Source organism: Bufo gargarizans, chromosome 6 (genome assembly GCF_014858855.1).
Source record: "Bufo gargarizans isolate SCDJY-AF-19 chromosome 6, ASM1485885v1, whole genome shotgun sequence".
Classification (NCBI taxonomy): domain Eukaryota; kingdom Metazoa; phylum Chordata; class Amphibia; order Anura; family Bufonidae; genus Bufo; species Bufo gargarizans.
The window spans coordinates 377,628,371-377,651,246 of record NC_058085.1 but is presented as its reverse complement, the minus strand read 5'-3'; the positions used below and the strand labels follow the sequence as shown (position 1 = coordinate 377,651,246).

General features: G+C 48.4%; 1 protein-coding gene across 3 annotated transcripts in view; it reads left to right on the top strand.

Annotated features, from left to right (window-relative positions):
- LOC122941242 (alpha-2-macroglobulin-like protein 1) overlaps positions 1-22,876 on the top strand; it is a 154,059-nt gene that overhangs the window by 45,309 nt on the left and 85,874 nt on the right. For all 3 annotated transcript variants that reach the window (XM_044298324.1, XM_044298322.1, XM_044298323.1), the window contains exon 17: positions 7,422-7,485. In XM_044298324.1, coding sequence (XP_044154259.1) covers positions 7,422-7,485 — 64 coding nt within the window. The remainder of the gene's footprint in view (positions 1-7,421; positions 7,486-22,876) is intronic.

Below are 22,876 nucleotides of genomic sequence, written 5' to 3'. Positions count from 1 at the left end.
AAGGAAGTCGAGCAGTTCACCAAGGACTCTACTTTCGGACTGGAGCTTAATCCACCTTTCTTGGTCGCCTCTGGACTCAGGAATATCTGATGAGGAAGGATCAGCAGCAGGGAGGTTTTTAGTGCGGATATTATCCTGCTGGGCAAATTTATTGTAGAACGCTGGCATTTCCACTTCTTCCCAGGCATCCTTTGGTTCATCTGGGGCTTCTGTAGTGGGAAGCCCGTGACAGGGCATCAGTGTTATCGTTGGAGCGGCCTGCCCGGTATTTCACAGTGAAGTCATAGTTGGCCAGGCGGGAGGCCCATCTTCGCTCCAGAGCCCCTAATTTGAATGTATTCAGATGCGCCAGGGGGTTATTTTCCCTGAAGGCAACAAATGGTGTGGCAGCGAGATAGTCTTTGAACTTTTCGGTCACAGCCCACACTAAGGCAAGAAACTCCAGCTTGAAGGAACTGTAGTTCTGGTCGTTCTTTTCAGCTCCCTTCAGGGATCTGCTGGCGTAGGCAATTACCCTTTCTTTGTTATCTTGCACTTGAGCCAACACGGCCCCCAGGCCTCTTTTACTGGCATCTGTGTAGAGGTGGAATGGTTTCTGATAATCTGGGTAACCCAGAACAGGGGGTTCAGTCAACTTCTTCTTTAGGAGCTGAAAGGCAATTTCCCGCTCGTCGTTCCATTCAACAGGAATAGGAGTTTTTGGGCTCTTCTTTGGATGCCCCCTCAAGAGTTCCTGGATTGGATCCGCAATTTGTGCGAAATGCGGGAAATGCCTGTAATACCCTGCAAAACTGAGAAAGCTTCTCACCTCTTTCACGGTGGTAGGAGTAGGCCAGTTACGGACAGCAGCAAGTTTATCAGGATCAGGCTGTACTCCTTCGGCACTGACAATGTGCCCGAGATATCTGACGGCTGGTTTCAGCAGGTGGCACTTGGATGGCTTGATTTTGAGGCCATATTTAGTAAGAACTTGAAACACTTCAGCCAGGTGTTTTAAATGGTCCTCATACGTCTTGGAGTATATAATGACATCATCCAGGTATAATAGCACAGTCTCAAAATTTCTATGGCCTAAACAACGCTCCATCAGCAGCTGGAACGTCCCTGGAGCGTTACACAGTCCAAACGGCATATAATTGAATTCAAACAGGCCCATAGGTGTAGTGAAAGCAGCCTTTTCTCGATCTTCTGGGGCCATGGGTACCTGCCAGTACCCACTAGTTAAGTCCAAGGTAGAGAAATAGGCTGATGACCCCAGGGCAGTCAAGGACTCCTCAATGCGTGGCAATGGATATGCATCTTTGTGGGGGATTTGATAGATTTTTCTGTAATCCACGCAGAACCTTATGCTGCCATCTTTTTCTCGGACAAGAACTAGGGGCGCAGCCCAGGGACTATGACGGTCCCGGATTATATTAGAGTCTTTCATCTCTTGTATCATCTCTTTCACAGACTGATAGGTAGTAGGCGGTATGGGTCGGTGTCTCTCCTTAATAGGAGGATGAGAGCCAGTGGGTATGGTGTGTTTAATTACACTGACCTCTCCATAGTCTGTGGAGTGCTTGCTGAAAGCCTGGTGGTGCTCCTTCACCAGATTCAGAACTCCTATTTGCTCCTTCGGGGTGGATTCAGTTCCCAACATGTAAGTTCTTCCCACCAGGATGCTGTAGGGGTGCTGGCGGTGGTGCTGCTGCTCTGTGTGGTCTGGAACGTCTCCGCGGCAGGCAGACGGATCACATCCTGGAAAGACACCTGGAAAAGCTGAGCAACGGGGCAGTGTTTAAAAAGAGTAACGGGATGATCACCAAAGTTAATTAACCGGACAGGCACTTTACCTTGAGACACGGTCACCAGACTCTTGGCTGTCCGTACGAAGGGATGATTCTCAATTTGAATAGGTTCCACTAGGGCTTGATAGTCCTGGCCCTGAACCCCTAACACCGCACGGCACCACAGGATGATCTGGGAATTTAGGAGGCAGAATTACCGGCCGGTTATCCCGGATCCGGACAGTACAGATTTCTCCTTTCTTGTTGGCGAACCTTTGTTGAGCACACAGCACACTGATAGTCTTTTGAATGACTCTTCTGGAAGCAGGCGAGGCTGAAGATATAGTTTGATTCAATGCTTCAAGCACTTCAGAGTAACAATTTTTAAGGACATTAGTCCCTAGGATCACAGGGTGTCCTCCTTTATCTTCTGCTTATACCACAATCACGCCTTGCTGTGGTAAGGTGGCTTCTCCCACCTGAAGAGTAGGTTCCCAATACCCATGGACTTTCACTGGCTTACCGTTGCTGGCAATGATATCTAGCCAGGCCTCTGGTGGCTGGGTGAGGAGATTAGAATGCCCAGAATTTGTCAAAGGCAGGTCGTTGGATGGTGGTGACCTGAGACCCAGTATCCAGCAGGGCTTCAAAGGGTATCCCGTTGATACATATTTTAATTTTTGGACAGGGATCCTACATATTTAGGCATCCAGCTTGGATCCTTTGAACCTACTGTTCTACCTCCCGAGGGGCGGTCCTCTGCCTCAGGGGTTGCCCGTTTAACGGCCAGCACATTGATTCAGTATATACATATTTCTTACAATAGTGGCAGATAGGCTGTTTTCTACTTCTATGCCTGGTAACTCGGTCGCCCATCAGGTTGTTTTGGATATACATCCCTATATGCAGGTCGGAGTCTTGGAGGAAAAGGGCCTTCATCTTCCAGTAACAATGGTCTCTCCCACTCCTCTATTTTCTTGCATACTTAATCTAAGCTTAGAGTAAGATAGTTCACTTGCTCCATTAGTGCTGCCACTACATCTGTGACTGGAGCCTGAGTGGCCTGACTGACTCCAGCGGGCCCCACATTGACAGTCTTTGGCTGACAAGCCTGAGGTTCAGGGAAGGCTGCTGGCCCTGCGGCAGGGTTCTGGCCTCGTATACTGATGGCCAATTCTTTAAAGTCCAAAAATGTACAATGGGGGTGTTGAGCCGACAACATCCGCAGCTGGCCTTTTAAATGCTCAGTACTTATACCCGCAATGAACTGTTCTCTAAGAGTCCTTTCCTGGTCCTCAGCCTCTTTGGGGTCCACCTGGACCACAGCCTTCAGGGTCTCTTGCAAGGACAGAGCGAAATCGCGGAGTGACTCCCCAGGCTGCTGCTTTCTGCTAAAGAATCGCATTTTAACTTCGGACACCGTTCTGGCCTCAAACGTGGTGCCGAGGCGATCAAAAATCTGCTCCAGGCTACTCTTTTCAGAACGGGGCCATGACATGACTTCCCTGCGGGCGGCCCCCTCTATCTGAGCTAGGAGGATCTCCATTTGTTGTTTAGCAGATATAGGGTAGAGCCGGAACAAGGCCAGTATTTCTGGTCCCTAAAGTCCTTTAATTTATGGGCTTCCCCTGAATATCATGGGAACCAGGGGGCCCCAAAATAATACGTCATGGTCAGTGGCATCAGGTTTCTTCGGGTGCGGACATAGCGCTACTAGATGGGTATGGCCCTTTAAATGACAGCGGAGCGGTACCGGAGCGAGAATGTCAGTTTTTTTTTTGTTTTTTTTCGGTCGAGTCTCTGGTAGCTAGTGGGGAACCCTCTCCGGTACCCTGGCAGGAGTCGGGGACGTTCCGGTATAGTAATCGGAAGGGGGCCAGTAAAGGGTAAAGTTAGTAGTTACTCCGGCGGTGCTCGCTCCAAGTCTCCCGAGATGCGTGGCTACGTCAGCCGGGAGTCCCACGCACAGCGTCAGCAGGTAGGCGCGGCCTCTCGCAGCTCCGGGATTCAGGTAGGCGGTACCTTTTTCCAGGCAGGGTGGCGTTTTTCCTTCCTTGCAGGCTGGGCGGTAACTTCACCTTGTCCTTTTTCACGCCAAACGGGCACAACGAGGCACACTTGTGATCCCGTCAGGTTAAGCGGCCATCTTTGAGCAAAGCGCTGTCTATTCACTGACAGCAAGCGGTGGCTTAAGCAAACGGCAAACAGTCCCATGTAATCTTCACACCGCAAATTATTACAGTTCTCTTTGGCCCAGCAATTTTTCAATAAAACAATTAGGGCTTGTCACTTTAAGAGTAATTAATGGCACACAGTCTTTATATTCCACAATGGTGCAGGAATGATTGTATCCTGTTCGTGACGCCAATGTATGCAGCATGCCAGACCTGCAGGGTATTGCGATAGTGAAGTCACGGTTATGGGCAATCAGTATGCCTTCAATTTTGAATAAATCCCCAACAGTGTCACCAGCAAAGCCCCCCCACACCATCGCACCTCCTCCTCCATGCTTCACGGTGGGAACCAGGCATGTAGAGTCCATCCGTTCACCTTTTCTGCGTCGCACAAAGACACGGTGGTTGGAACCAAAGATCTCAAATTTGGACTCATCAGACCAAAGCACAGATTTCCACTGGTCTAATGTCCATTCCTTGTGTTCTTTAGCCCAAACAAGTCTCTTCTGCTTGTTGCCCGTCCTTAGCAGTGGTTTCCTAGCAGATCTTCTACCATGAAGGCCTGATTCACACAGTCTCCTCCTAACAGTTGTTCTAGAGATGTGTCTGCTGCTAGAACTCTGTGTGACATTGACCTGGTCTCTAATCTGAGCTGCTGTTAACCTGCGATTTCTGAGGCTGGTGACTCGGATGAACTTCTCCTCCGCAGCAGAGGTGACTCTTGGTCTTCCTTTCCTGGGGCGGTCCGCATGTGAGCCAGTTTCTTTGTAGCGCTTGATGGTTTTTGTGACTGCACTTGGGGACACTTTCAAAGTTTTCCCAATTTTTCGGACTGACTGACCTTCATTTCTTAAAGTAATGATGGCCACTCGTTTTTCTTTACTTAGCTGCTTTTTTCTTGCCATAATACAAATTCTAGCAGTCTATTCAGTAGGACTATCAGCTGTGTATCCACCTGACTTCTCCACAACGCAACTGATGGTCCCAACCCCATTTATAAGGCAAGAAATCCCACTTATTAAACCCGACAGGGCACACCTGTGAAGTGAAGACCATCTCAGGTGACTACCTCTGGAAGCTCATCAAGAGAATGCCAAGAGTGTGCAAAGCAGTAATCAAAGCAAAAGGCGGCTACTGTGAAGAACCTAGAATATGACATATTTTCAGTTGTTTCACACTTGTTTGTTATGTATATAATTCCACATGTGATAATTCATAGTTTTGATGCCTTCAGTGTGAATCTACAATTGTCATAGTCATGAAAATAAAGAAAACTCTTTGAATGAGAAGGTGTGTCCAAACTTTTGGTCTGTACTGTGTGTACAGTGCCGCCATTTTTCTTCTTATATATATATATATATATATATACACTGCACAGTACCACTTCTCCTGTCCTGTATACCGGGTGTAATCCTCAGTATCTGCTCTTATTCTGTATATATATACACTGCACAGTACCACTTCCCCTGTCCTGTATACTGGGTGTAATCCTCAGTATCTGCTCTTATTCTGTATATATACACACTGCACAGTACCACTTCTCCTGTCCTGTATACTGGGTGTAATCCTCAGTATCTGCTCTTATTCTGTATATATACACACTGCACAGTACCACTTCTCCTGTCCTGTATACCGGGTGTAATCCTCAGTATCTGCTCTTATTCTGTATATATACACTGCACAGTACCACTTCTCCTGTCCTGTATACTGGGTGTAATCCTCAGTATCTGCTCTTATTCTGTATATACACACTGCACAGTACCACTTCTCCTGTCCTGTATACTGGGTGTAATCCTCAGTATCTGCTCTTATTCTGTATATATATACACTGCACAGTACCACTTCTCCTGTCCTGTATACTGGGTGTAATCCTCAGTATCTGCTCTTGTCCTGTATATAAATACACTGCACAGTACCACTTCTCCTGTCCTGTATACCGGGTGTAATCCTCAGTATCTGCTCTTATTCTGTATATATACACTGCACAGTACCACTTCTCCTGTCCTGTATACTGGGTGTAATCCTCAGCATCTGCTCTTATTCTGTATATATACACTGCACAGTACCACTTCTCCTGTCCTGTATACCGGGTGTAATCCTCAGTATCTGCTCTTATTCTGTATATATATACACTGCACAGTACCACTTCTCCTGTCCTGTATACCGGGTGTAATCCTCGGTATCTGCTCTTATTCTGTATATATATACACTGCACAGTACCACTTCTCCTGTCCTGTATAGCGGGTGTAATCCTCAGTATCTGCTCTTATTCTGTATATATATACACTGCACAGTACCACTTCTCCTGTCCTGTATACCGGGTGTAATCCTCAGTATCTGCTCTTATTCTGTATATATACACTGCACAGTACCACTTCTCCTGTCCTGTATACTGGGTGTAATCCTCAGTATCTGCTCTTATTCTGTATATATACACTGCACAGTACCACTTCTCCTGTCCTGTATACCGGGTGTAATCCTCAGTATCTGCTCTTATTCTGTATATATATACACTGCACAGTACCACTTCTCCTGTCCTGTATACTGGGTGTAATCCTCAGTATCTGCTCTTATTCTGTATATATATACACTGCACAGTACCACTTCTCCTGTCCTGTATACTGGGTGTAATCCTCAGTATCTGCTCTTATTCTGTATATATATACACTGCACAGTACCACTTCTCCTGTCCTGTATACCGGGTGTAATCCTCAGTATCTGCTCTTATTCTGTATATATATACACTGCACAGTACCACTTCTCCTGTCCTGTATACCGGGTGTAATCCTCAGTATCTGCTCTTATTCTGTATATATATACACTGCACAGTACCACTTCTCCTGTCCTGTATACTGGGTGTAATCCTCAGTATCTGCTCTTATTCTGTATATATACACTGCACAGTACCACTTCTCCTGTCCTGTATACCGGGTGTAATCCTCAGTATCTGCTCTTATTCTGTATATATATACACTGCACAGTACCACTTCTCCTGTCCTGTATACCGGGTGTAATCCTCAGTATCTGCTCTTATTCTGTATATACACTGCACAGTACCACTTCTCCTGTCCTGTATACTGGGTGTAATCCTCAGTATCTGCTCTTATTCTGTATATATACACTGCACAGTACCACTTCTCCTGTCCTGTATACTGGGTGTAATCCTCAGTATCTGCTCTTATTCTGTATATATACACTGCACAGTACCACTTCTCCTGTCCTGTATACTGGGTGTAATCCTCAGTGTCTGCTCTTATTCTGTATATATATACACTGCACAGTACCACTTCTCCTGTCCTGTATACTGGGTGTAATCCTCAGTATCTGCTCTTATTCTGTATATATATATATACACACTGCACAGTACCACTTCTCCTCTCCTGTATACCGGGTGTAATCCTCAGTATCTGCTCTTGCACAGTACTATTTCCATCCTCCTGTATCTATTAGTGACTTGGTCTCATTCTGCTCCCTTTAGAATATTGGGATCTACCTTCTGTCCAGCTGGGATATTGTGGCTCCGACCACCTGCATATGGCACAGTAAGTAGTCCCTGTAGGTCTCTGATTTGGTTGTCTGTGATCGGGGGCAGTGGGATTTTCCCACCATGATTAGAGGTGAGTGACGCGGCCTCCGGTCGTCCAGTTATGATATTGTCAGATTTGTGTGGTTGTATATATTTGTATACGGAACAGTTTAGTTGGGCTGTTATATTGCAAGGAAATACGTTCTTTGGTGACCACCGTGTCCCATCGCTGGTTTGGGTCCAACCGTTCCACAGCTTTCGGTATCTCAGTTCCTGGAGTTTGATAGGTGAAGAGACATTAGCATTTCAATGGGTTTAGATGTAGTTGGGATCATGCACACAGTAGTATCCTATACAGGGGGTGACTCTAATGGTCCCCGGGAGGAAGATACGGCACATGATGGAGTAAACACCACTTTTTTCTCGTGGTCTCATCCATGAGAAAATGTTTATGAAATCGTGTGTTGTAGGTGAACATCTGTGATAAGGAGCTCACTAAGTATGAGATATTGGATTTACACTGCAAAATATCATAGGGTCACTGAGATGTGCAGCGTTAAAACAAGATATCGCAGTGTGGGAAAAATCAGGTGACCCTGTGAAACAGGAAACCCTGTACGGCAAAAATGTGAGAGACCCTTGGGGGACGTCCATCTGACGGACTCAGATGGCCCCCTAGACGTCCTGTACAGTGGAAAGTCCAGGATGAGCAGACCTCAGTGTATACATAGATCGGATGCACCTAGGATCCGGCTCATATAATAATCATGGATCCATCTGTCGCCCCGCACTGTGGCACTTTGCTCCGGCAGGGCATACGGGCCCCTGCACAATGGTGGAGCTGTACTGTCGAGCAGAGGGTCAACGCTAGGATACTGGTAGAACCCAACAGCAAATGAGACAGCTGTGAGCAGAGTCCTGCCTTAACCCTGTACTCCCTGCTGGGGTGAACAACCCGAAGTACCGCTACAGCAGGAACACTGAGGTCCACATGCAATGGGAAGTCCCGCCATAGGCAGAAGTGACCAACTACAAATTGTGAGTCTGTCAAAAAGGGATTATCTTGTCCCTTCCCATCGATACGATTCCTTTTTCATGGGAGAAAGACCTAAACCTATTTGTGCATAAATTAAAATGGCAAACATTTTTCCATCTAAAATGATAAAAGGGAATGTGAACGCCTGGGCATTGAGAGTGACAAAAGAGCCAATGTTAGGCTCCTGGCGGGGCCCCTGGATGAAACCCAAATCATACCATGGCAAGGTCCATTCTCTCATCCTGGACCCCCCTCCAGGACGGCTCCGGTGTGCTCTGTAGAGGAAAATACCGCCACTCATCACAACATGTCACCACTGAAATGCAGGGTCTATTGTCTCTAGAGAGAAATAACTCATTGGCCACAAAGCACTCGGATAAATGGGGGAATATCTGGAGATTACACGGTGCCAAGAAATGTGCGGGAAAATCCTTCATGAGCGATACTGTTACAGAACCCTCCCCAACAATCCCACCGGGGGCTTCAAATACGCTATTCCGGATGATGCTCACCAAAACGGAGAGCACTTGCCTTCTACCTCAATACCCGGTTCCGGCCTCCTTCTATGGCCTCCCCAAGGTCCATAAAGAGGTGGGAAACGTGAAGGGAAGGCCCACTGTCTCGGGTATTGGTCGTCTGAATGAAAAGTTTATATGTTGATCAAGTTCTCGGACCATTTGTACTGTCCATGGTGTAACTAGAGTAATATGGGCCCCCGGCAAACTTTGCATTGGGGCCCCTCTTCCCCATGATATGTTTGAATGTAGTACAGTGCCGCTGATCACTACAAAACCCTGCAGCGTCTACACCATGTGTGGACTCCCCGACCCCTGAGAATTAAATTATGCCGCAATTTATAAAATAAAAATGTCCCTGTTTTGGTGTCCATTTAATCCAAGCGATGAAATTGAATCTGTTTAATCACCTGCTGACTGTGCTGATGAAGCAGGCATGGCACAATAATGGCGGATCTCCTCCCCCTCCCCGGTGCTCCTCTCCTGCCCTTTTAAAGCCCCAACAGTCATTGGCTGCTCAAGTCAGCTGGTGGCCTATACAGGACGGTAAATTAAAGGGCCCACCCTGGACGTACCATAAAACTCACTCCCAGATTGTCCATCATCTCGTCCAGCCCTATCTGCCCCCCCCTCCCAAGCAACAGCAATCCACCATCACTCCACCCAAGCACCAGCAATCCACCATCACCCCCCCAGCACCAGTACCAGCAATCCATCATCACCCCCCCCAGCACCAGTACCAGCAATCCATCATCACCCCCCCAGCACCAGTACCAACAATCCATCATCACCCCCCCAGCACCAGTACCAGCAATCCATCATCACCCCCCCAGCACCAGTACCAGCAATCCATCATCACCCCCCCAGCACCAGTACCAACAATCCATCATCACCCCCCACAGCACCAGTACCAACAATCCATCATCACCCCCCCCCAGCACCAGTACCAGCAATCCATCATCACCCCCCCAGCACCAGTACCAGCAATCCATCATCACCCCCCCAGCACCAGTACCAACAATCCATCATCACCCCCCACAGCACCAGTACCAACAATCCATCATCACCCCCCCAGCACCAGTACCAGCAATCCATCATCACCCCCCCAGCACCAGTACCAGCAATCCATCATCACCCCCCCCAGCACCAGTACCAGCAATCCATCATCACCTCCCCAGCACCAGTACCAGCAATCCATCATCACCCCCCCAGCACCAGTACCAGAAATCCATCATCACCCCCCCAGCACCAGTACCAGAAATCCATCATCACCCCCCCATGCACCAGTACCAGAAATCCATCATCACCCCCCCCATGCACCAGTACCAGAAATCCATCATCACCCCCCCATGCACCAGTACCAGCAATCCATCATCACCCCCCAGCACCAGTACCAGCAATCCATCATCACCCCCCCAGCACTAGTACCAGCAATCCATTATCACCCCCCCAGCACCAGTACCAGCAATCCAATCATCACCCCCCCCAGCACCAGTACCAGAAATCCATCATCACCCCCCAGCACCAGTACCAGCAATCCATCATCACCCCCCCAGCACCAGTACCAGCAATCCATCATCACCCCCCCCAGCACCAGTACCAGCAATCCATCATCACCCCCCACGCACCAGTACCAGAAATCCATCATCACCCCCCCAGCACCAGCAATCCATCATCACCCCCCCATGCACCAGTACCAGAAATCCATCATCACCCCCCAGCACCAGTACCAGAAATCCATCATCACCCCCCAGCACCAGTACCAGAAATCCATCAATCACCCCCAGCACCAGTACCAGCAATCCATCATCACCCCCCCAGCACCAGCAATCCATCACCCCCCAGCACCAGTACCAGCAATCCATCATCACCCCCCCCATGCACCAGTACCAGCAATCCATCATCACCCCCCAGCACCAGTACCAGCAATCCATCATCACCCCCTACGCACCAGTACCAGCAATCCATCATCACCCCCCAGCACCAGTACCAGCAATCCATCATCACCCCCCAGCACCAGTACCAGAAATCCATCATCACCCCCCAGCACCAGTACCAGCAATCCATCATCACCCCCCAGCACCAGTACCAGCAATCCATCATCACCCCCCAGCACCAGCTACCAAAGCCCCCCCATACCCCTCACAGTGCCTTCAGTAATAGTAATGCCCACCATAATGTCCCTCAATAAAAAGGCCCCTATAATGCCTGCTATATTTCCCAATAGTAATAATGTTCATATAGTGCCCCCAGTAATAATAATAACCCCTCAGTATTAAAAATGTACCTGGTAATAAAAATAACCCTTGTGGTGCCCCCATTTTATAATAATGCCCCCAAAGTGCACCCAGTAATATCCCCTAACTTCCACCAATAATGTCCCTATACTTCCCCCAGTAATGTCCCTATACTACCCCCAGTAATGTCCTTCCACTGCCCCCAGTAATGTCCTTCCACTGCCCCCAGTAATGTCCTTCCACTGCCCCCAGTAATGGTGCCCACTGACCAAAGTAATTTTCCGGGGCTTCACTCTGGTCACGGGGCCTGGCACTCTCACTGTACTTTATGACGGGCCCCCGTCAGAGCGCTCATCACAGCAGCGTTCCATCCGCTCGGTCCGGCATCTATCAGGCCCCAGCGCTGCCCTACTAGTAGTAGTCACGTGTAACCAATGTTAGTCAGGCTCCATCCACCCACGTAGTTTGTGACTACTACTAGTAGGGCAGCGCTGGGGCCTGATAGATGCCGGACCGAGCGGATGGAACGCTGCTGTGATGAGCGCTCTGACGGGGGCCCGACATGAAGTACAGTGACAGTGCCGGGCCCCGTTACCAGTGAGTGCAGTGAACCCATCCCCCCGCGTCATGCCCGGTCCCACCCTCTGCATTCGTGATCTTTACTCTCCTGGTACTCTCGTTACCACGGATGTCCTGAAAAAACTGGAGAAACTTCACTGTGATGCTGACACCATGTTGGCTGGTTTGGATGTGGAGGCCCTCTACAGCTCTATGCCACGTGGCCTTAACGTGAGCAATTCGGGAACTATTTTTCACCTCACATTTCATTCCGTGACCTGAGAATCCCTGTGAAAGTGATGGCAGCTTCTCCTCGAATGTATACAGAAAAGAAAAAGCAACCAACAAGCTGTCACAATGGGGTAGCTGCCACCCTGTGGCCCTAAAGAGAGGTGTCCCTAAGGGTCAATATTTACGTGCCAGGTGCAACTGTTCCATCATGGCTGATTTTAAGAGAGCCGCAGATAATCTATACGAATAATTCAACCAACGAGGGTACTCCAAGCCGGTACTCCAGGAAGAGTATCACCATCCCCTCTGATAGAAGAGAGACAGAGAGACACTACTGGTTCCGAGAGCGCGGGAAACAAAAGGAAAGGACACCCATAATTGCCACTTTTGACCCAGCCTATATACGCTTGCCATGTACCTAAACCTAATCAGACCCTGGGCTCATTCAACGGCCGTATGAACGGGTCCGCACCCGTTCTGCATTTTTGCAGAACAGGTGTGGACCCATTAATTTCAATGGGGCCGCAAAAGATTTAGACAGCACACCGTGTGCTGTCAGCATCTGTATGTCCATTCTGCAGCCCGCCAAAAAAAGATAGAACATGTCCTATTCTTGTCCCCAATTGCAGACTACAATAGGCATTTTCTATAATTGCTGCATCTATAAAAGTATCAAGTTACTAATCTCGCGCGGTGAACGCAGTGGGCCAACTCTAATACAATCCGGCGGTAGGGCTGTGGTACCACCAACTGCTCTATTACCTCTTGTTGAACCTTGTCCACCCTGTACAATAGGTCTTGGTTAATGGCCAGCTGGGGAAACACAGATTCTGCACCTGGGTGCTGAGCTACCCCATTGATTATGCTTAACCTTTCTCTCGCCCGCACCAACGTAGGATCCTAGAGCTGGGCTGTCCCGAACGTGTCTCGGGACACCTCCAGGTTCAGGATGGATGGTGTCTCTACAGTCTCACCAGCCAACACCTCTAGGGTAAACCTATTGGGGTTACACTCTAGACCTGTAGTAGTGCCCCTTACGGCTGGTACCCCGGAATCGGGGTCTTTGGGTTCAGGACCCGGATAGTTTTCCTCCCCAAGAGAATGCATTACGTCCTTCCATAAGGTCCAGAAAATAGGTAAGTCTCCTTCTAAAATGGCGTCATAACGGAGATGTCGCACTACCGCCACAATATGTTGGACTTCCCTGCCTGACGCAGACAGGGTAACTCTCGTTGTTGGATACTCCCGGAGGTCCCCATGGATACAGACTATGGCTAATTTTAGTTTTCCTGGGATTTCTTATGAAATCAATGACTCATGTACGAGGGTCACCAGGCTCCCAGAATCCAGCAGTGCCTTGACCTGGTACCCGTTAACAGAGACCTGACACAAGGGAGGCGTGTCAGCGGCCACCAGCCGGTCAGCGGTACACACCGGTCGGGCATAGAATGAGGACGGGTGAGCGAACCCACAATCCATGGGTTCAGAAGTCAAGGGGCAGTTAGCAGCCACATGTCCCGGGCCTTGGCAGTGCCAGGACCGAATCACAGTGGCATTGTGGGTCCCCGGGACTTGCCTAACAGGAGATTGGTTTGCGTTACCCCCTATTAGAAGCCGGGACATTCTTCCAAACTTCTTAGGCTGGGAGGGGGGCTAGCGGGTCTTCCCATCTGAGCAGAGCCCCGCATCAAGTCTTGGGTCATCATATACCGCTCGACCAGGTTAACCAACTAATCAAGGTTGCCTGGGTCTCCTTGACCCATCCAGCATTGAATGGCCACTGGGAGCGTGCGCACAAAATGGTCAACTAACACCCTCTCAATCATTTGAGCAGGGCTCAAGGTCTCAGGCTGGAGCCACTTCTTCACCAGTTGTAACAAGTCGTATGCCTGAGACCTGGCGGGCCGGGACTCTGAAAAGGCTTACTAGTACACCGCTATACAGGCACAGACTGCACTCACTAGCCTAAAGAGGCTGTTCCATGGGCGTCTGTGTTGGTCCATGTGCCCGCAGTGCTGAGAAAAAGGATGTTGTAACATATGCAAATTAGCCTCTAGGAGCAACGGGGGCGTTGCCATTACACCTAAAGGCTCAGCTCTCTCTGCAGCTGGCACGCCCTCTGCACTTTGATTGACAGCGGACATGTCATCCCTCCTGACCCTGATAGTTAAAGGGGTTGTCTGGGTTATATTTATATATGATCATTTGTCTCCTAATAGTCATAAAGATACTTTTGTAATTTATCTTATATTAGCGCCACTGCGGGTCACGTGACCCCCGACGTCATCCCCCAGGCCCCCTGTCCCTGGTGTCGGAGCCTGTGTGCCCGCCCCCCTCTGTATCTGGCCGCCTCCTGTGAGGGTTTGCGTATGCGCGATCTTTACCGGAGCCGGCAGCCGCGTGAAAACAACGACCTGTAAAAAAAAAAAAAAAAAAGTGATCGGACCCCAAAGCCACCCAGAAGTAGACCCCTGTCCATGTTCTCACAGATGTATATAGAGATGATATTTATACAGGGATATAGTTAATGGGTCTGCGATCCACAAAATACGCAGGGATTTATTCTGATGCCTGATTGGAGTCGGGAAGGAATTTTTATTCCCCTAAAGTGAGGAAAATTGGCTTCTACCTCACAGGGGTTTTTTGCCTTCCTCTGGATCAACTTGCAGGATGACAGGCCGAACTGGATGGACAAATGTCTTTTTTCGGCCTTATGTACTTATGTACTTATGTACGCCAAAAGATAAGACCGACCTTTTGCTTTGCCCTATCTTGTAGATCACGGAGCCATTCAGTTCAATGGGTCTCCATCCGTGACATATGGTAACCGCGTTTTGCGGACCACTACTTGCGGTCCACAATACGGGCACCGCAGACATACGTTTGTGTGAATGGGACCTTAGGGTGGGTTCACGTCATGAGTTTGTCATCCATGTAACCCCTTCCAGGCCAAAGCCATTTGTGTACGGCGCAGTGGGACGTAGCTTGCCGCCCAGCGCAGTAGGGCGCTGTGATCGGGCGGTTGCAGGAGCGGCGCCCGCTCGATCAGCGGCAGGCGACCTAACACAATGTATCGCTATTGTAAAAAATAGTAAAAATTTTATGGAAAAAAAAAAAGTCGCCACGTCCGTCACAACCCACTATTTAAATACATCAGATGATGCAGCCCATCAGGTGAACTACATAAAAAAACTAAATAAAATCCATCCAAAGTCAATTTTGGATAACAACAAGTAATCAAAAAGTCTTATATAACACATAATAGTACCAGTGGGAACGTCGCCTCCGCCCGCCAAAAACAAGCCCCCACATAATACAATTAACAGAAAAATTGAAATCCTATGGCTCTCAGAAAATCAGAAAAAAAATATTTTTCAAAAATTAACAAAAATAAAAAATAGACATATTACGTATTGCTGCGTCCGTAGTGACTGATCCACCCTGTCTAGCGAATTATGTTAAAAATTTAAATAACAAAAATGTCAGAAAAGCTATTTTTGGTCGCTGTGCCTCCTAAACTGGGTGACACCAAGCTGTGAGTCTCATGTCCCCTGTAATAGTGCGGGCGAGGGCAGAATATTCTCACCCACAGATATCCCTGGGCTCAGGCATCGCCATTCCGCCCCCGCAGCTTGGCTGCAGCATGTAAACAAGGCGAGAATAACAGGACCTTGGGGTCAGTGTGGGGCTTAATGTATGTCGCCCTGAGGACTCGGTTTATAATGTATTTATTTAATTACTTGGATAGCCCCTTTCAAGTGCAGAGGGCGCGGCAGTTGCAGAGAGAGCAGAGCCTCCAGGTGTAATGGTAACGCCCCCGTTGCTCCTAGAGGCTCATTTGCATATAATGACACATAATTTTTCGCATCGATGCGGCACATGTGAACATGGACCAACACGGGCACCTTCAGCTGCCAGGAGCACATGTGACAGGTCAGCCGGTGTCATAGGGACAGAACTGCTGACAGATGCCCTTTAATGTATAGTGGTAAGAGGCAAGGTAAAGACCACGTCCACATCCACATATTATACATATTATACATATTATACGCGGTATACATATTATATATGCAGTATCATAATCTCATGGCTGCTTTGTGAAGGAAAAATCCACCTTGTGTGCAGGTGCCTTAAAGGGGTCCTCTCACTTCAGTAAGTGGCATTTATCATGTAGAGAAAGTTAATACAAGGCTCTTACTAATGTATTGTGATTCTCCATTTTGCTTCTTTTGCTGGCTGGATTCCTTTTGTTTCCATGGTTATGACCACCCTGCAATCCAGCAGTGGTGGTCGTGCTTGCACAATATAGGAAAAAGTGTCAGCCTCTCTGGTGGCCGGGACCATGGGAGTACACATAGGCTAGTGCTTTTTCCTATATTGTGCAAATACGACCACCACTGATGGAGTGCAGGGTGGTCGTAACCATGGAAACGAGCAGTGTGTAATGTGATGGAAAAATGAATCCAGTCAGCAAAGGAGGCAATATGGATAATAACAATACATTAGTAAGTGGCTTGTATTAACATACATGATAAATGCCACTTACTGAAGTGAGAGGACCCCTTTAAGGGGATTTTTTTTCCCCTTTAAATTAGTTTTCCGGGTATACCCAACTTTTGACTGCAGCCTGCCTCCGCCATTGAAATGTCCAGCCTCCCCTGCTCCCCGCCGCTCCGGCCTGTGCCCTGGCTCCCGTCTGCCCATCTTTTGGTTCCCAGCTTGTTTACTTCCGGTCAGGCATAGGCACCGTCACCTCTGCTGCATCCAGCCACTGGCTTCAGCGGTGATACTTCCCCCAGCAGCACATTCCCGATGAAGTGTAATGTATATGAAACAATATAACAACTGGTTTGGTCATCCTCTCCAAATCTAGTGTAAGCCTATTTGGAGTAAGGACACCCGGAGGACTCATCACCAGGATTCAACAAGAGTTTTATAAAAAAGGAATAATGCGATTTATTTTCAGTCTTCTCAAGAGTTGTTTACTTACAGAAATAGTGTAGGAAAAGTCTTAGTCTATTGTCCATGAGTGAATACGAATGTCCTTAAAGTGTCCTTTCTGAGGGGTGGGAGCCTCCTTCTCAGGCTCCTTGTGTGTCTTCCATCTTCTTCAGCAGCTACAACCCCCAACAGAGTGAGAGCAAGAAGACGACCCCCTTGTCTGCCCCTGTCAGTCATTTATACCATAGATACGGGTGTGTCTTACTAATGTATGGGCTTATACATTGTCATCTATGGAGACTTCAAATATAGGTCTTGAGGTCCCCATACAGACCTCCCATCGCCCTTGTGCATCACTATAGATCAGCCATGCTCAACCTGCAGCCCTCCAGCTGTTGTAGAACTACAACTCCCACAATGCCCTGCTGTAGGCTGTTCGGGAGGTCCGCAGGTTGAGCATGCAGCTATAGATGGTGTCAGTGTGTAGTGTAATAAAGCCTTTATATTAAATACCAATTAATTTTATATCACATATTATTTAACATGAAGTCAGTCAATGGCTGCAGTGGCGGATGTGACCATGTCAATACCTTGGCCAGAAGACAACAACCTGGAGCTGAATGGGAGCCAGGGAGCAAGAACGGAGTGGCAAGGAACAGGTTAATATAAATCTTTTATTAGGGCACAGATGAAAAGAGTCAAATCCGCACAGTTCTGCTCCACATAACGCAGGCCGATTTCACAGAGTTCTGGTTGTGGATTTGCTCCTCTTGAGCAGGGTCCCATCTGCAATGCGCCGTCCCTCAGGGCCCCTATTGCTTCCCAGTTGTAGTAGGAATGCTGAGTGGTGTAGTGCGGCCTATATGTGTCACGGTGCTCCTACCTGGATACTGCTGGACCCCCAGGCTTTGGCTCCGAAGCAAAATACAGGGGAAATAATTGAGGGATGAAAGAAAAATAATGAGTTCAGACCTTGTGGTGAAATTCAATGTCAGCTTTACTTGGATAATCGTTCATCCAAACAATTTGCCGGCTTTGTCTTGGTTCAGCAGGCTTTAGCATAAACTGGCAGGCAAACTCCACTGCTTTCTCTCTCTTTTTTTTTCTGCTGTACTGACAGGCTCGCTTAAATACTTTACTTTCTTTCTCTGTGCTGCAGTAAACTCTGCTTAAGTCGTCTGGTTTCTGTACTTTAGGTCTGTCCTGGTATCCTTGGATGGGGTGCCGTTGACTGTCATTTCCCTCCTGACACTCAGTAAAACTTATATTCAGAACTCTTGCTCTTGCTGATTTCTCTTATGGTGGCGAAGAACTTTTCCTCTGGCACCTATGGCTTCCAGACATCTCTCTTCATGGTCAGCAAGGCTTAGGGTGCTCTGGATGGCGTAGGTACACCTGAGTGTGCCCCACCTTGCTTCTCTCCTGTCTAGCTTAGAGCTAGCACTAGCACTAACTGGAAACTTCTGCCCCACCCTTCCAGCAGGAAGCAGGACTGGCCCACGTCTGCCCAAAGGGGGGAGAATGGAATGGTAAGTTCCATTCCCTCTAAGGGTAGCTCTGCCATATGCACTGGCCCATTACATGTAATAAAACAGTTGCATAACAAGATTAGGACTGCACAGTGTAGAGGACAGAAATACAAAGGGTACATTTATGTTAGACCATCAGGGCGCAGGAGTGGTAACACCACTCCGGGATGTTACACATCTACATGAAGTTTGTGTGCCTTAGAGCTCATGGACAGGACCATGATTTGGGTCCACATCTGATCCAGATTTTTTGCGGATCGGATGTGGACCCATTCACTTCAATGGGGCGGCAAAAGATGCAAAGAGCACCTCGTGTGCCGTCCGCCATAGAACATGTCTTATTCTGGTCTGCATTACGGACAAGGATAGGACTGTTCTATTAGGGGCCGGGCGTTACGTTCCACAAAATGCAGAACGCACAGGTCGGTGTCCATGTTTTGCGGATCTGCAATTTGCTGACCACAGAAACGGCTAATGTCAGGAGCATGAGCCCTGAAAGGGATTGTACGGTTTTAGTGCACCTGAAGCCTGTGATTGGCTGCAGCGGTCACTGGACTAAGCCGCTTCCTGGTTCTGCAGGGACTGAAAGCAACTGGGAACAGGAACAGAAGTTTTTTGTAGGAGATAACTGTTAGATCTGTGGGGTCCTACTGCTGGGACCCGCACCAATCACGAGATTGGGGGCCCCATACCCCTGCCGCCCCCCTTAAATGACCAGGATGGCTGGTCGCACCTTTGCGTGGCTGCTCCATTCTTTTCTATGGGAGTTCCGGGGACAGCAGAGAACAGCGCTTAAGTGCAACCGGCCACTCTGGTCATTTTAGGGGAGCAGCAGGGGTACGGGGCCCCCGCTCTTGTGATTGGTGGGGGTCTCAGCAGTAGCACCCCCTCCAATCTAATAGTTTGGATAAGAGATAACTACATGAATAACCCTTTAAGACATATGGACCAGCGCATCTGATCAGTAAACATGATCCTCAGTCAGGAACCGAAAAATCTAACATGGGTGAATCTAGGTAGGTGGTCAGATATAAAATAGTAGATAGATTGGATCATAGATACACAGTAGATGGACTAGGGTCGCCACCTTTCCCAACCAAAAATACTGGCCAAGTTAAGCCATGCCCCAAAGGGGGTTTGGCTGTGGGGGGCATGGCTTAACACTGGGCGTAATGTCATATTGTGGCTCCCAGTATTAATAGAGCCCCCTAGTAATAATAAGGCCTTCATTAGTGCCACCCAGAATGGACAATGCCCCCATTTGTGCCCCCAGTAATAGTAATGCCTCCATTAGTGCCCCCAGTGATAGTAGTGCCCCCAGTAAGAATAATGCCCCCAGAAATAGTAATGCCCCCAGAAATAGTAATGCCTCTATTAGTGCCCCCAGTAATAGTAATGCCTCCATTAATGCCCCCAGTAATAGTAATGCCTCCATTAGTGCTCCCAGTAATAGAAATGCCTCCATTAGTGCCCCCAGTAATACCTCCATTAGTACCCGCAATGATAGTAATGCCTCCATTAGTGCCCCCAGTAATAGAAATGCCTCCATTAGTACCCCCAGTAATAGTAATACCTCCATTAGTGCCCCCAGTAATAGTAATGCCTCCATTAGTACCCATTAGTAATAGTAATGCCTCCGTTAGTGCTCCCAGTAATAGTAATACCTCCATTTGTACCCCCAGTAATAGTAATACCTCCATTTGTACCCCCAGTAATAGTAATACCTCCATTAGTGCTCCCAGTAATAGTAATACCTCCATTAGTGCCCCAGTAATAGTAATGTCTCCATTAGTGCCCCAGTAATAGTAATGTCTCCATTAGTGCCCCAGTAATAGTAATGTCTCCATTAGTGCCCCCAGTAATAGTAATGCCTCCATTAGTACCCCCCAGTAATAGAAATGCCTCAATTAGTGCCCCCAGTAATAGTAATGCCTCCATTAGTACCCCCCAGTAATAGAAATGCCTCCATTAGTACCCCCCAGAATCAATGCTTCCTTCTCTTCTCTGTGCAAAAAAATAAATAAATTAAGATGATTTATTGTTACATCAAAGAAAGAAAGTTCATTAATGATAGGTAACCACTCAACGCTTGACCAGACGTTTCGGTCCATACGGACCTTCTTCAGTATCTATAATAGAGGAGCATAAGATAAACCATTAAGTAATAGAGTAACAGGATGCAGGTACTTCAGTGGAAAAGGATATGTCTGAGGGAGAACATCCGAGGTATAATTCTAATACTGGGGAGTAGGAGGTGGAGGAGCGGTGACTGGTGTAGAGCAGAGGGGGGGTCACTAAGAGTAGGACCATGGGATGATGGGATAATCAGTCCTAAAGTAATGCAGGAGAGAGGCAAGTATCCGGAAACACTGCCGGCGGTTATAGCCAACATGAGGAGAAGCGATGGGTTTTCCTGTAGTTAGGAGGCTGGAGCATGGAAGGGCCAGAGAAACAGCCTTTCTTATGTAATGTATTGGCTAGGGTGAGCGCCGGTCACGTGACATGAGTGACACAAACGTCACGTGACCCCGGAAGTGCACCGTATGCGTTCCATTTGTGTTCTCCACTCAAGAAGATGGGAAAACTAAGTTACAACTTAAACTATTAGTAAAACTATAAATGAGGGGGCGGATAAGAAGATGACAAAGGCGATATATTCATATTACAGGGCGGATAATCTATGGAATAACCGAGTCACATGACCGGGGCACTCGCTTCAAAAGATGATGGTGAATGGGGAAAGTGAGATGTCTGGGGTGCATGGAAGGGATAATATGGATTATTACAGTATAAAGTATGGATTAGAGAAACCTGATGAAAACAAAGAGAAAATAAAGGCAAAACAAGACAAAATTATAACTTTTTACGTAAATGATAACGGAAACTTGCAACTGGTTAATAAGAGGTAGAGAGGAGGGGGAGAAGGAACGAGGCAAAAAATGGGAAGGGGGGGAGAGGGAGGGAAGGACTCTCACCCTCACCAGGTCCGAAAAGCTCTGTAAAAGAGAGATAGATACTTTAGAATACATCGCTGGTCATTGATAAAGAAATCGCCTTCACGGTTACGTCCACGTTCCGAGTTCATGTATCCAGTGCGCCTCTCTTGGTTTAAGCAGTAAGGTCCTCTTGCCACCTCCTCTGGGTTGGCTTGTCTGAACCCACTGTGCCACGTGTCCTACCTCCTCTAAGGGCGTTGTCTAAGTGAACCCCTGGATCTTCACAGTACCCCTGATGGTGGGGATAGACTTTCCCAGGGGGAACACCAGGTCGTTGCCTCTTGAGGAGGATAGGCATACGAGGCAGCTGGTCCAGGTGGAAATACCTGGGTAGGTACCAGAAGTACAAGCGTAGTCAGGCAGGCGGGGTCACAGTGCAGGACCGAAGGATGAGGCAGAGGCGAAGTTAGACAGGCAATAGGTCAGGGCAGGCGGCACAGGTACAGGTCACACAATCCGGATCGGCAACAGGAGAGTCAAGACAAGCAGGCAGGGATCAAACAGGTTGCAGAGTCCAGGAACACAAGAACGAGTCAGGAACACAGGCGCACGAGCGGATATCAGGAACCTTAGCAGGACACAAGGACCTTGACACTGAGGCATCTGGGAAAGGGGCTGAGCCACTTATATACATTGAGGAGGGCTAAGATTGGTCAGCGAGGTCACATGACCTAACCCATAAAGCCCAGGAAGTGACGCGCGCCGGCCCTTAAGGAAGTGCTGCAGGAAACAAGCAGCAAGCATGGTGGGACCTGGGCTGAGAGCAAACTGTGGAGCTAATCCGAGAACAACAGCACCCACACAGACCAGGACTGCAGCGGTGAATGGGAAGCATGGGCCGCAGCTCACCGCTGAACACGGCGCCCAGGACCGCGGCGGTAAGCAGGGGAACAGCGGTGCACAGCAGCCACTGTTACACCAGTATTTGGAAGCGCAGTTGCGATGCTTGGTGCTTTTTTCCAGCGAAGTGGTGAGGGACTGCTAGCATTGTATGTCCCAGCCCAACAGTCGACTTATGTTTACGCACGCCATCCCGGACATGTTGTGTCGTTTCGCCGACCTATGCGCGGCCCCCTGGACACTTTAGTAAATACGCTACAAGTGAAGAAACGCTGTCCTGTTCGCGGATGAGTGACGTACTCGCCTTTAATGATGCTGGAGCTTTGGGCACAGCTCAGACAAGGGAATGCTCCCTGCTGCTGGCTCCGTTGTGGGGGTAATTTGGCGAAGCTCCCCACATTGGCTTTGACTAATCTGTCTCTGATGTTATGTGGTCTTTTGTATCATGTCAAAGGGGGCTGACAGAATTCCTCTATTTGTGAGTGAGCGTGTGCGAGCGGTGGCCAGAGCTTGATGGATTTGGG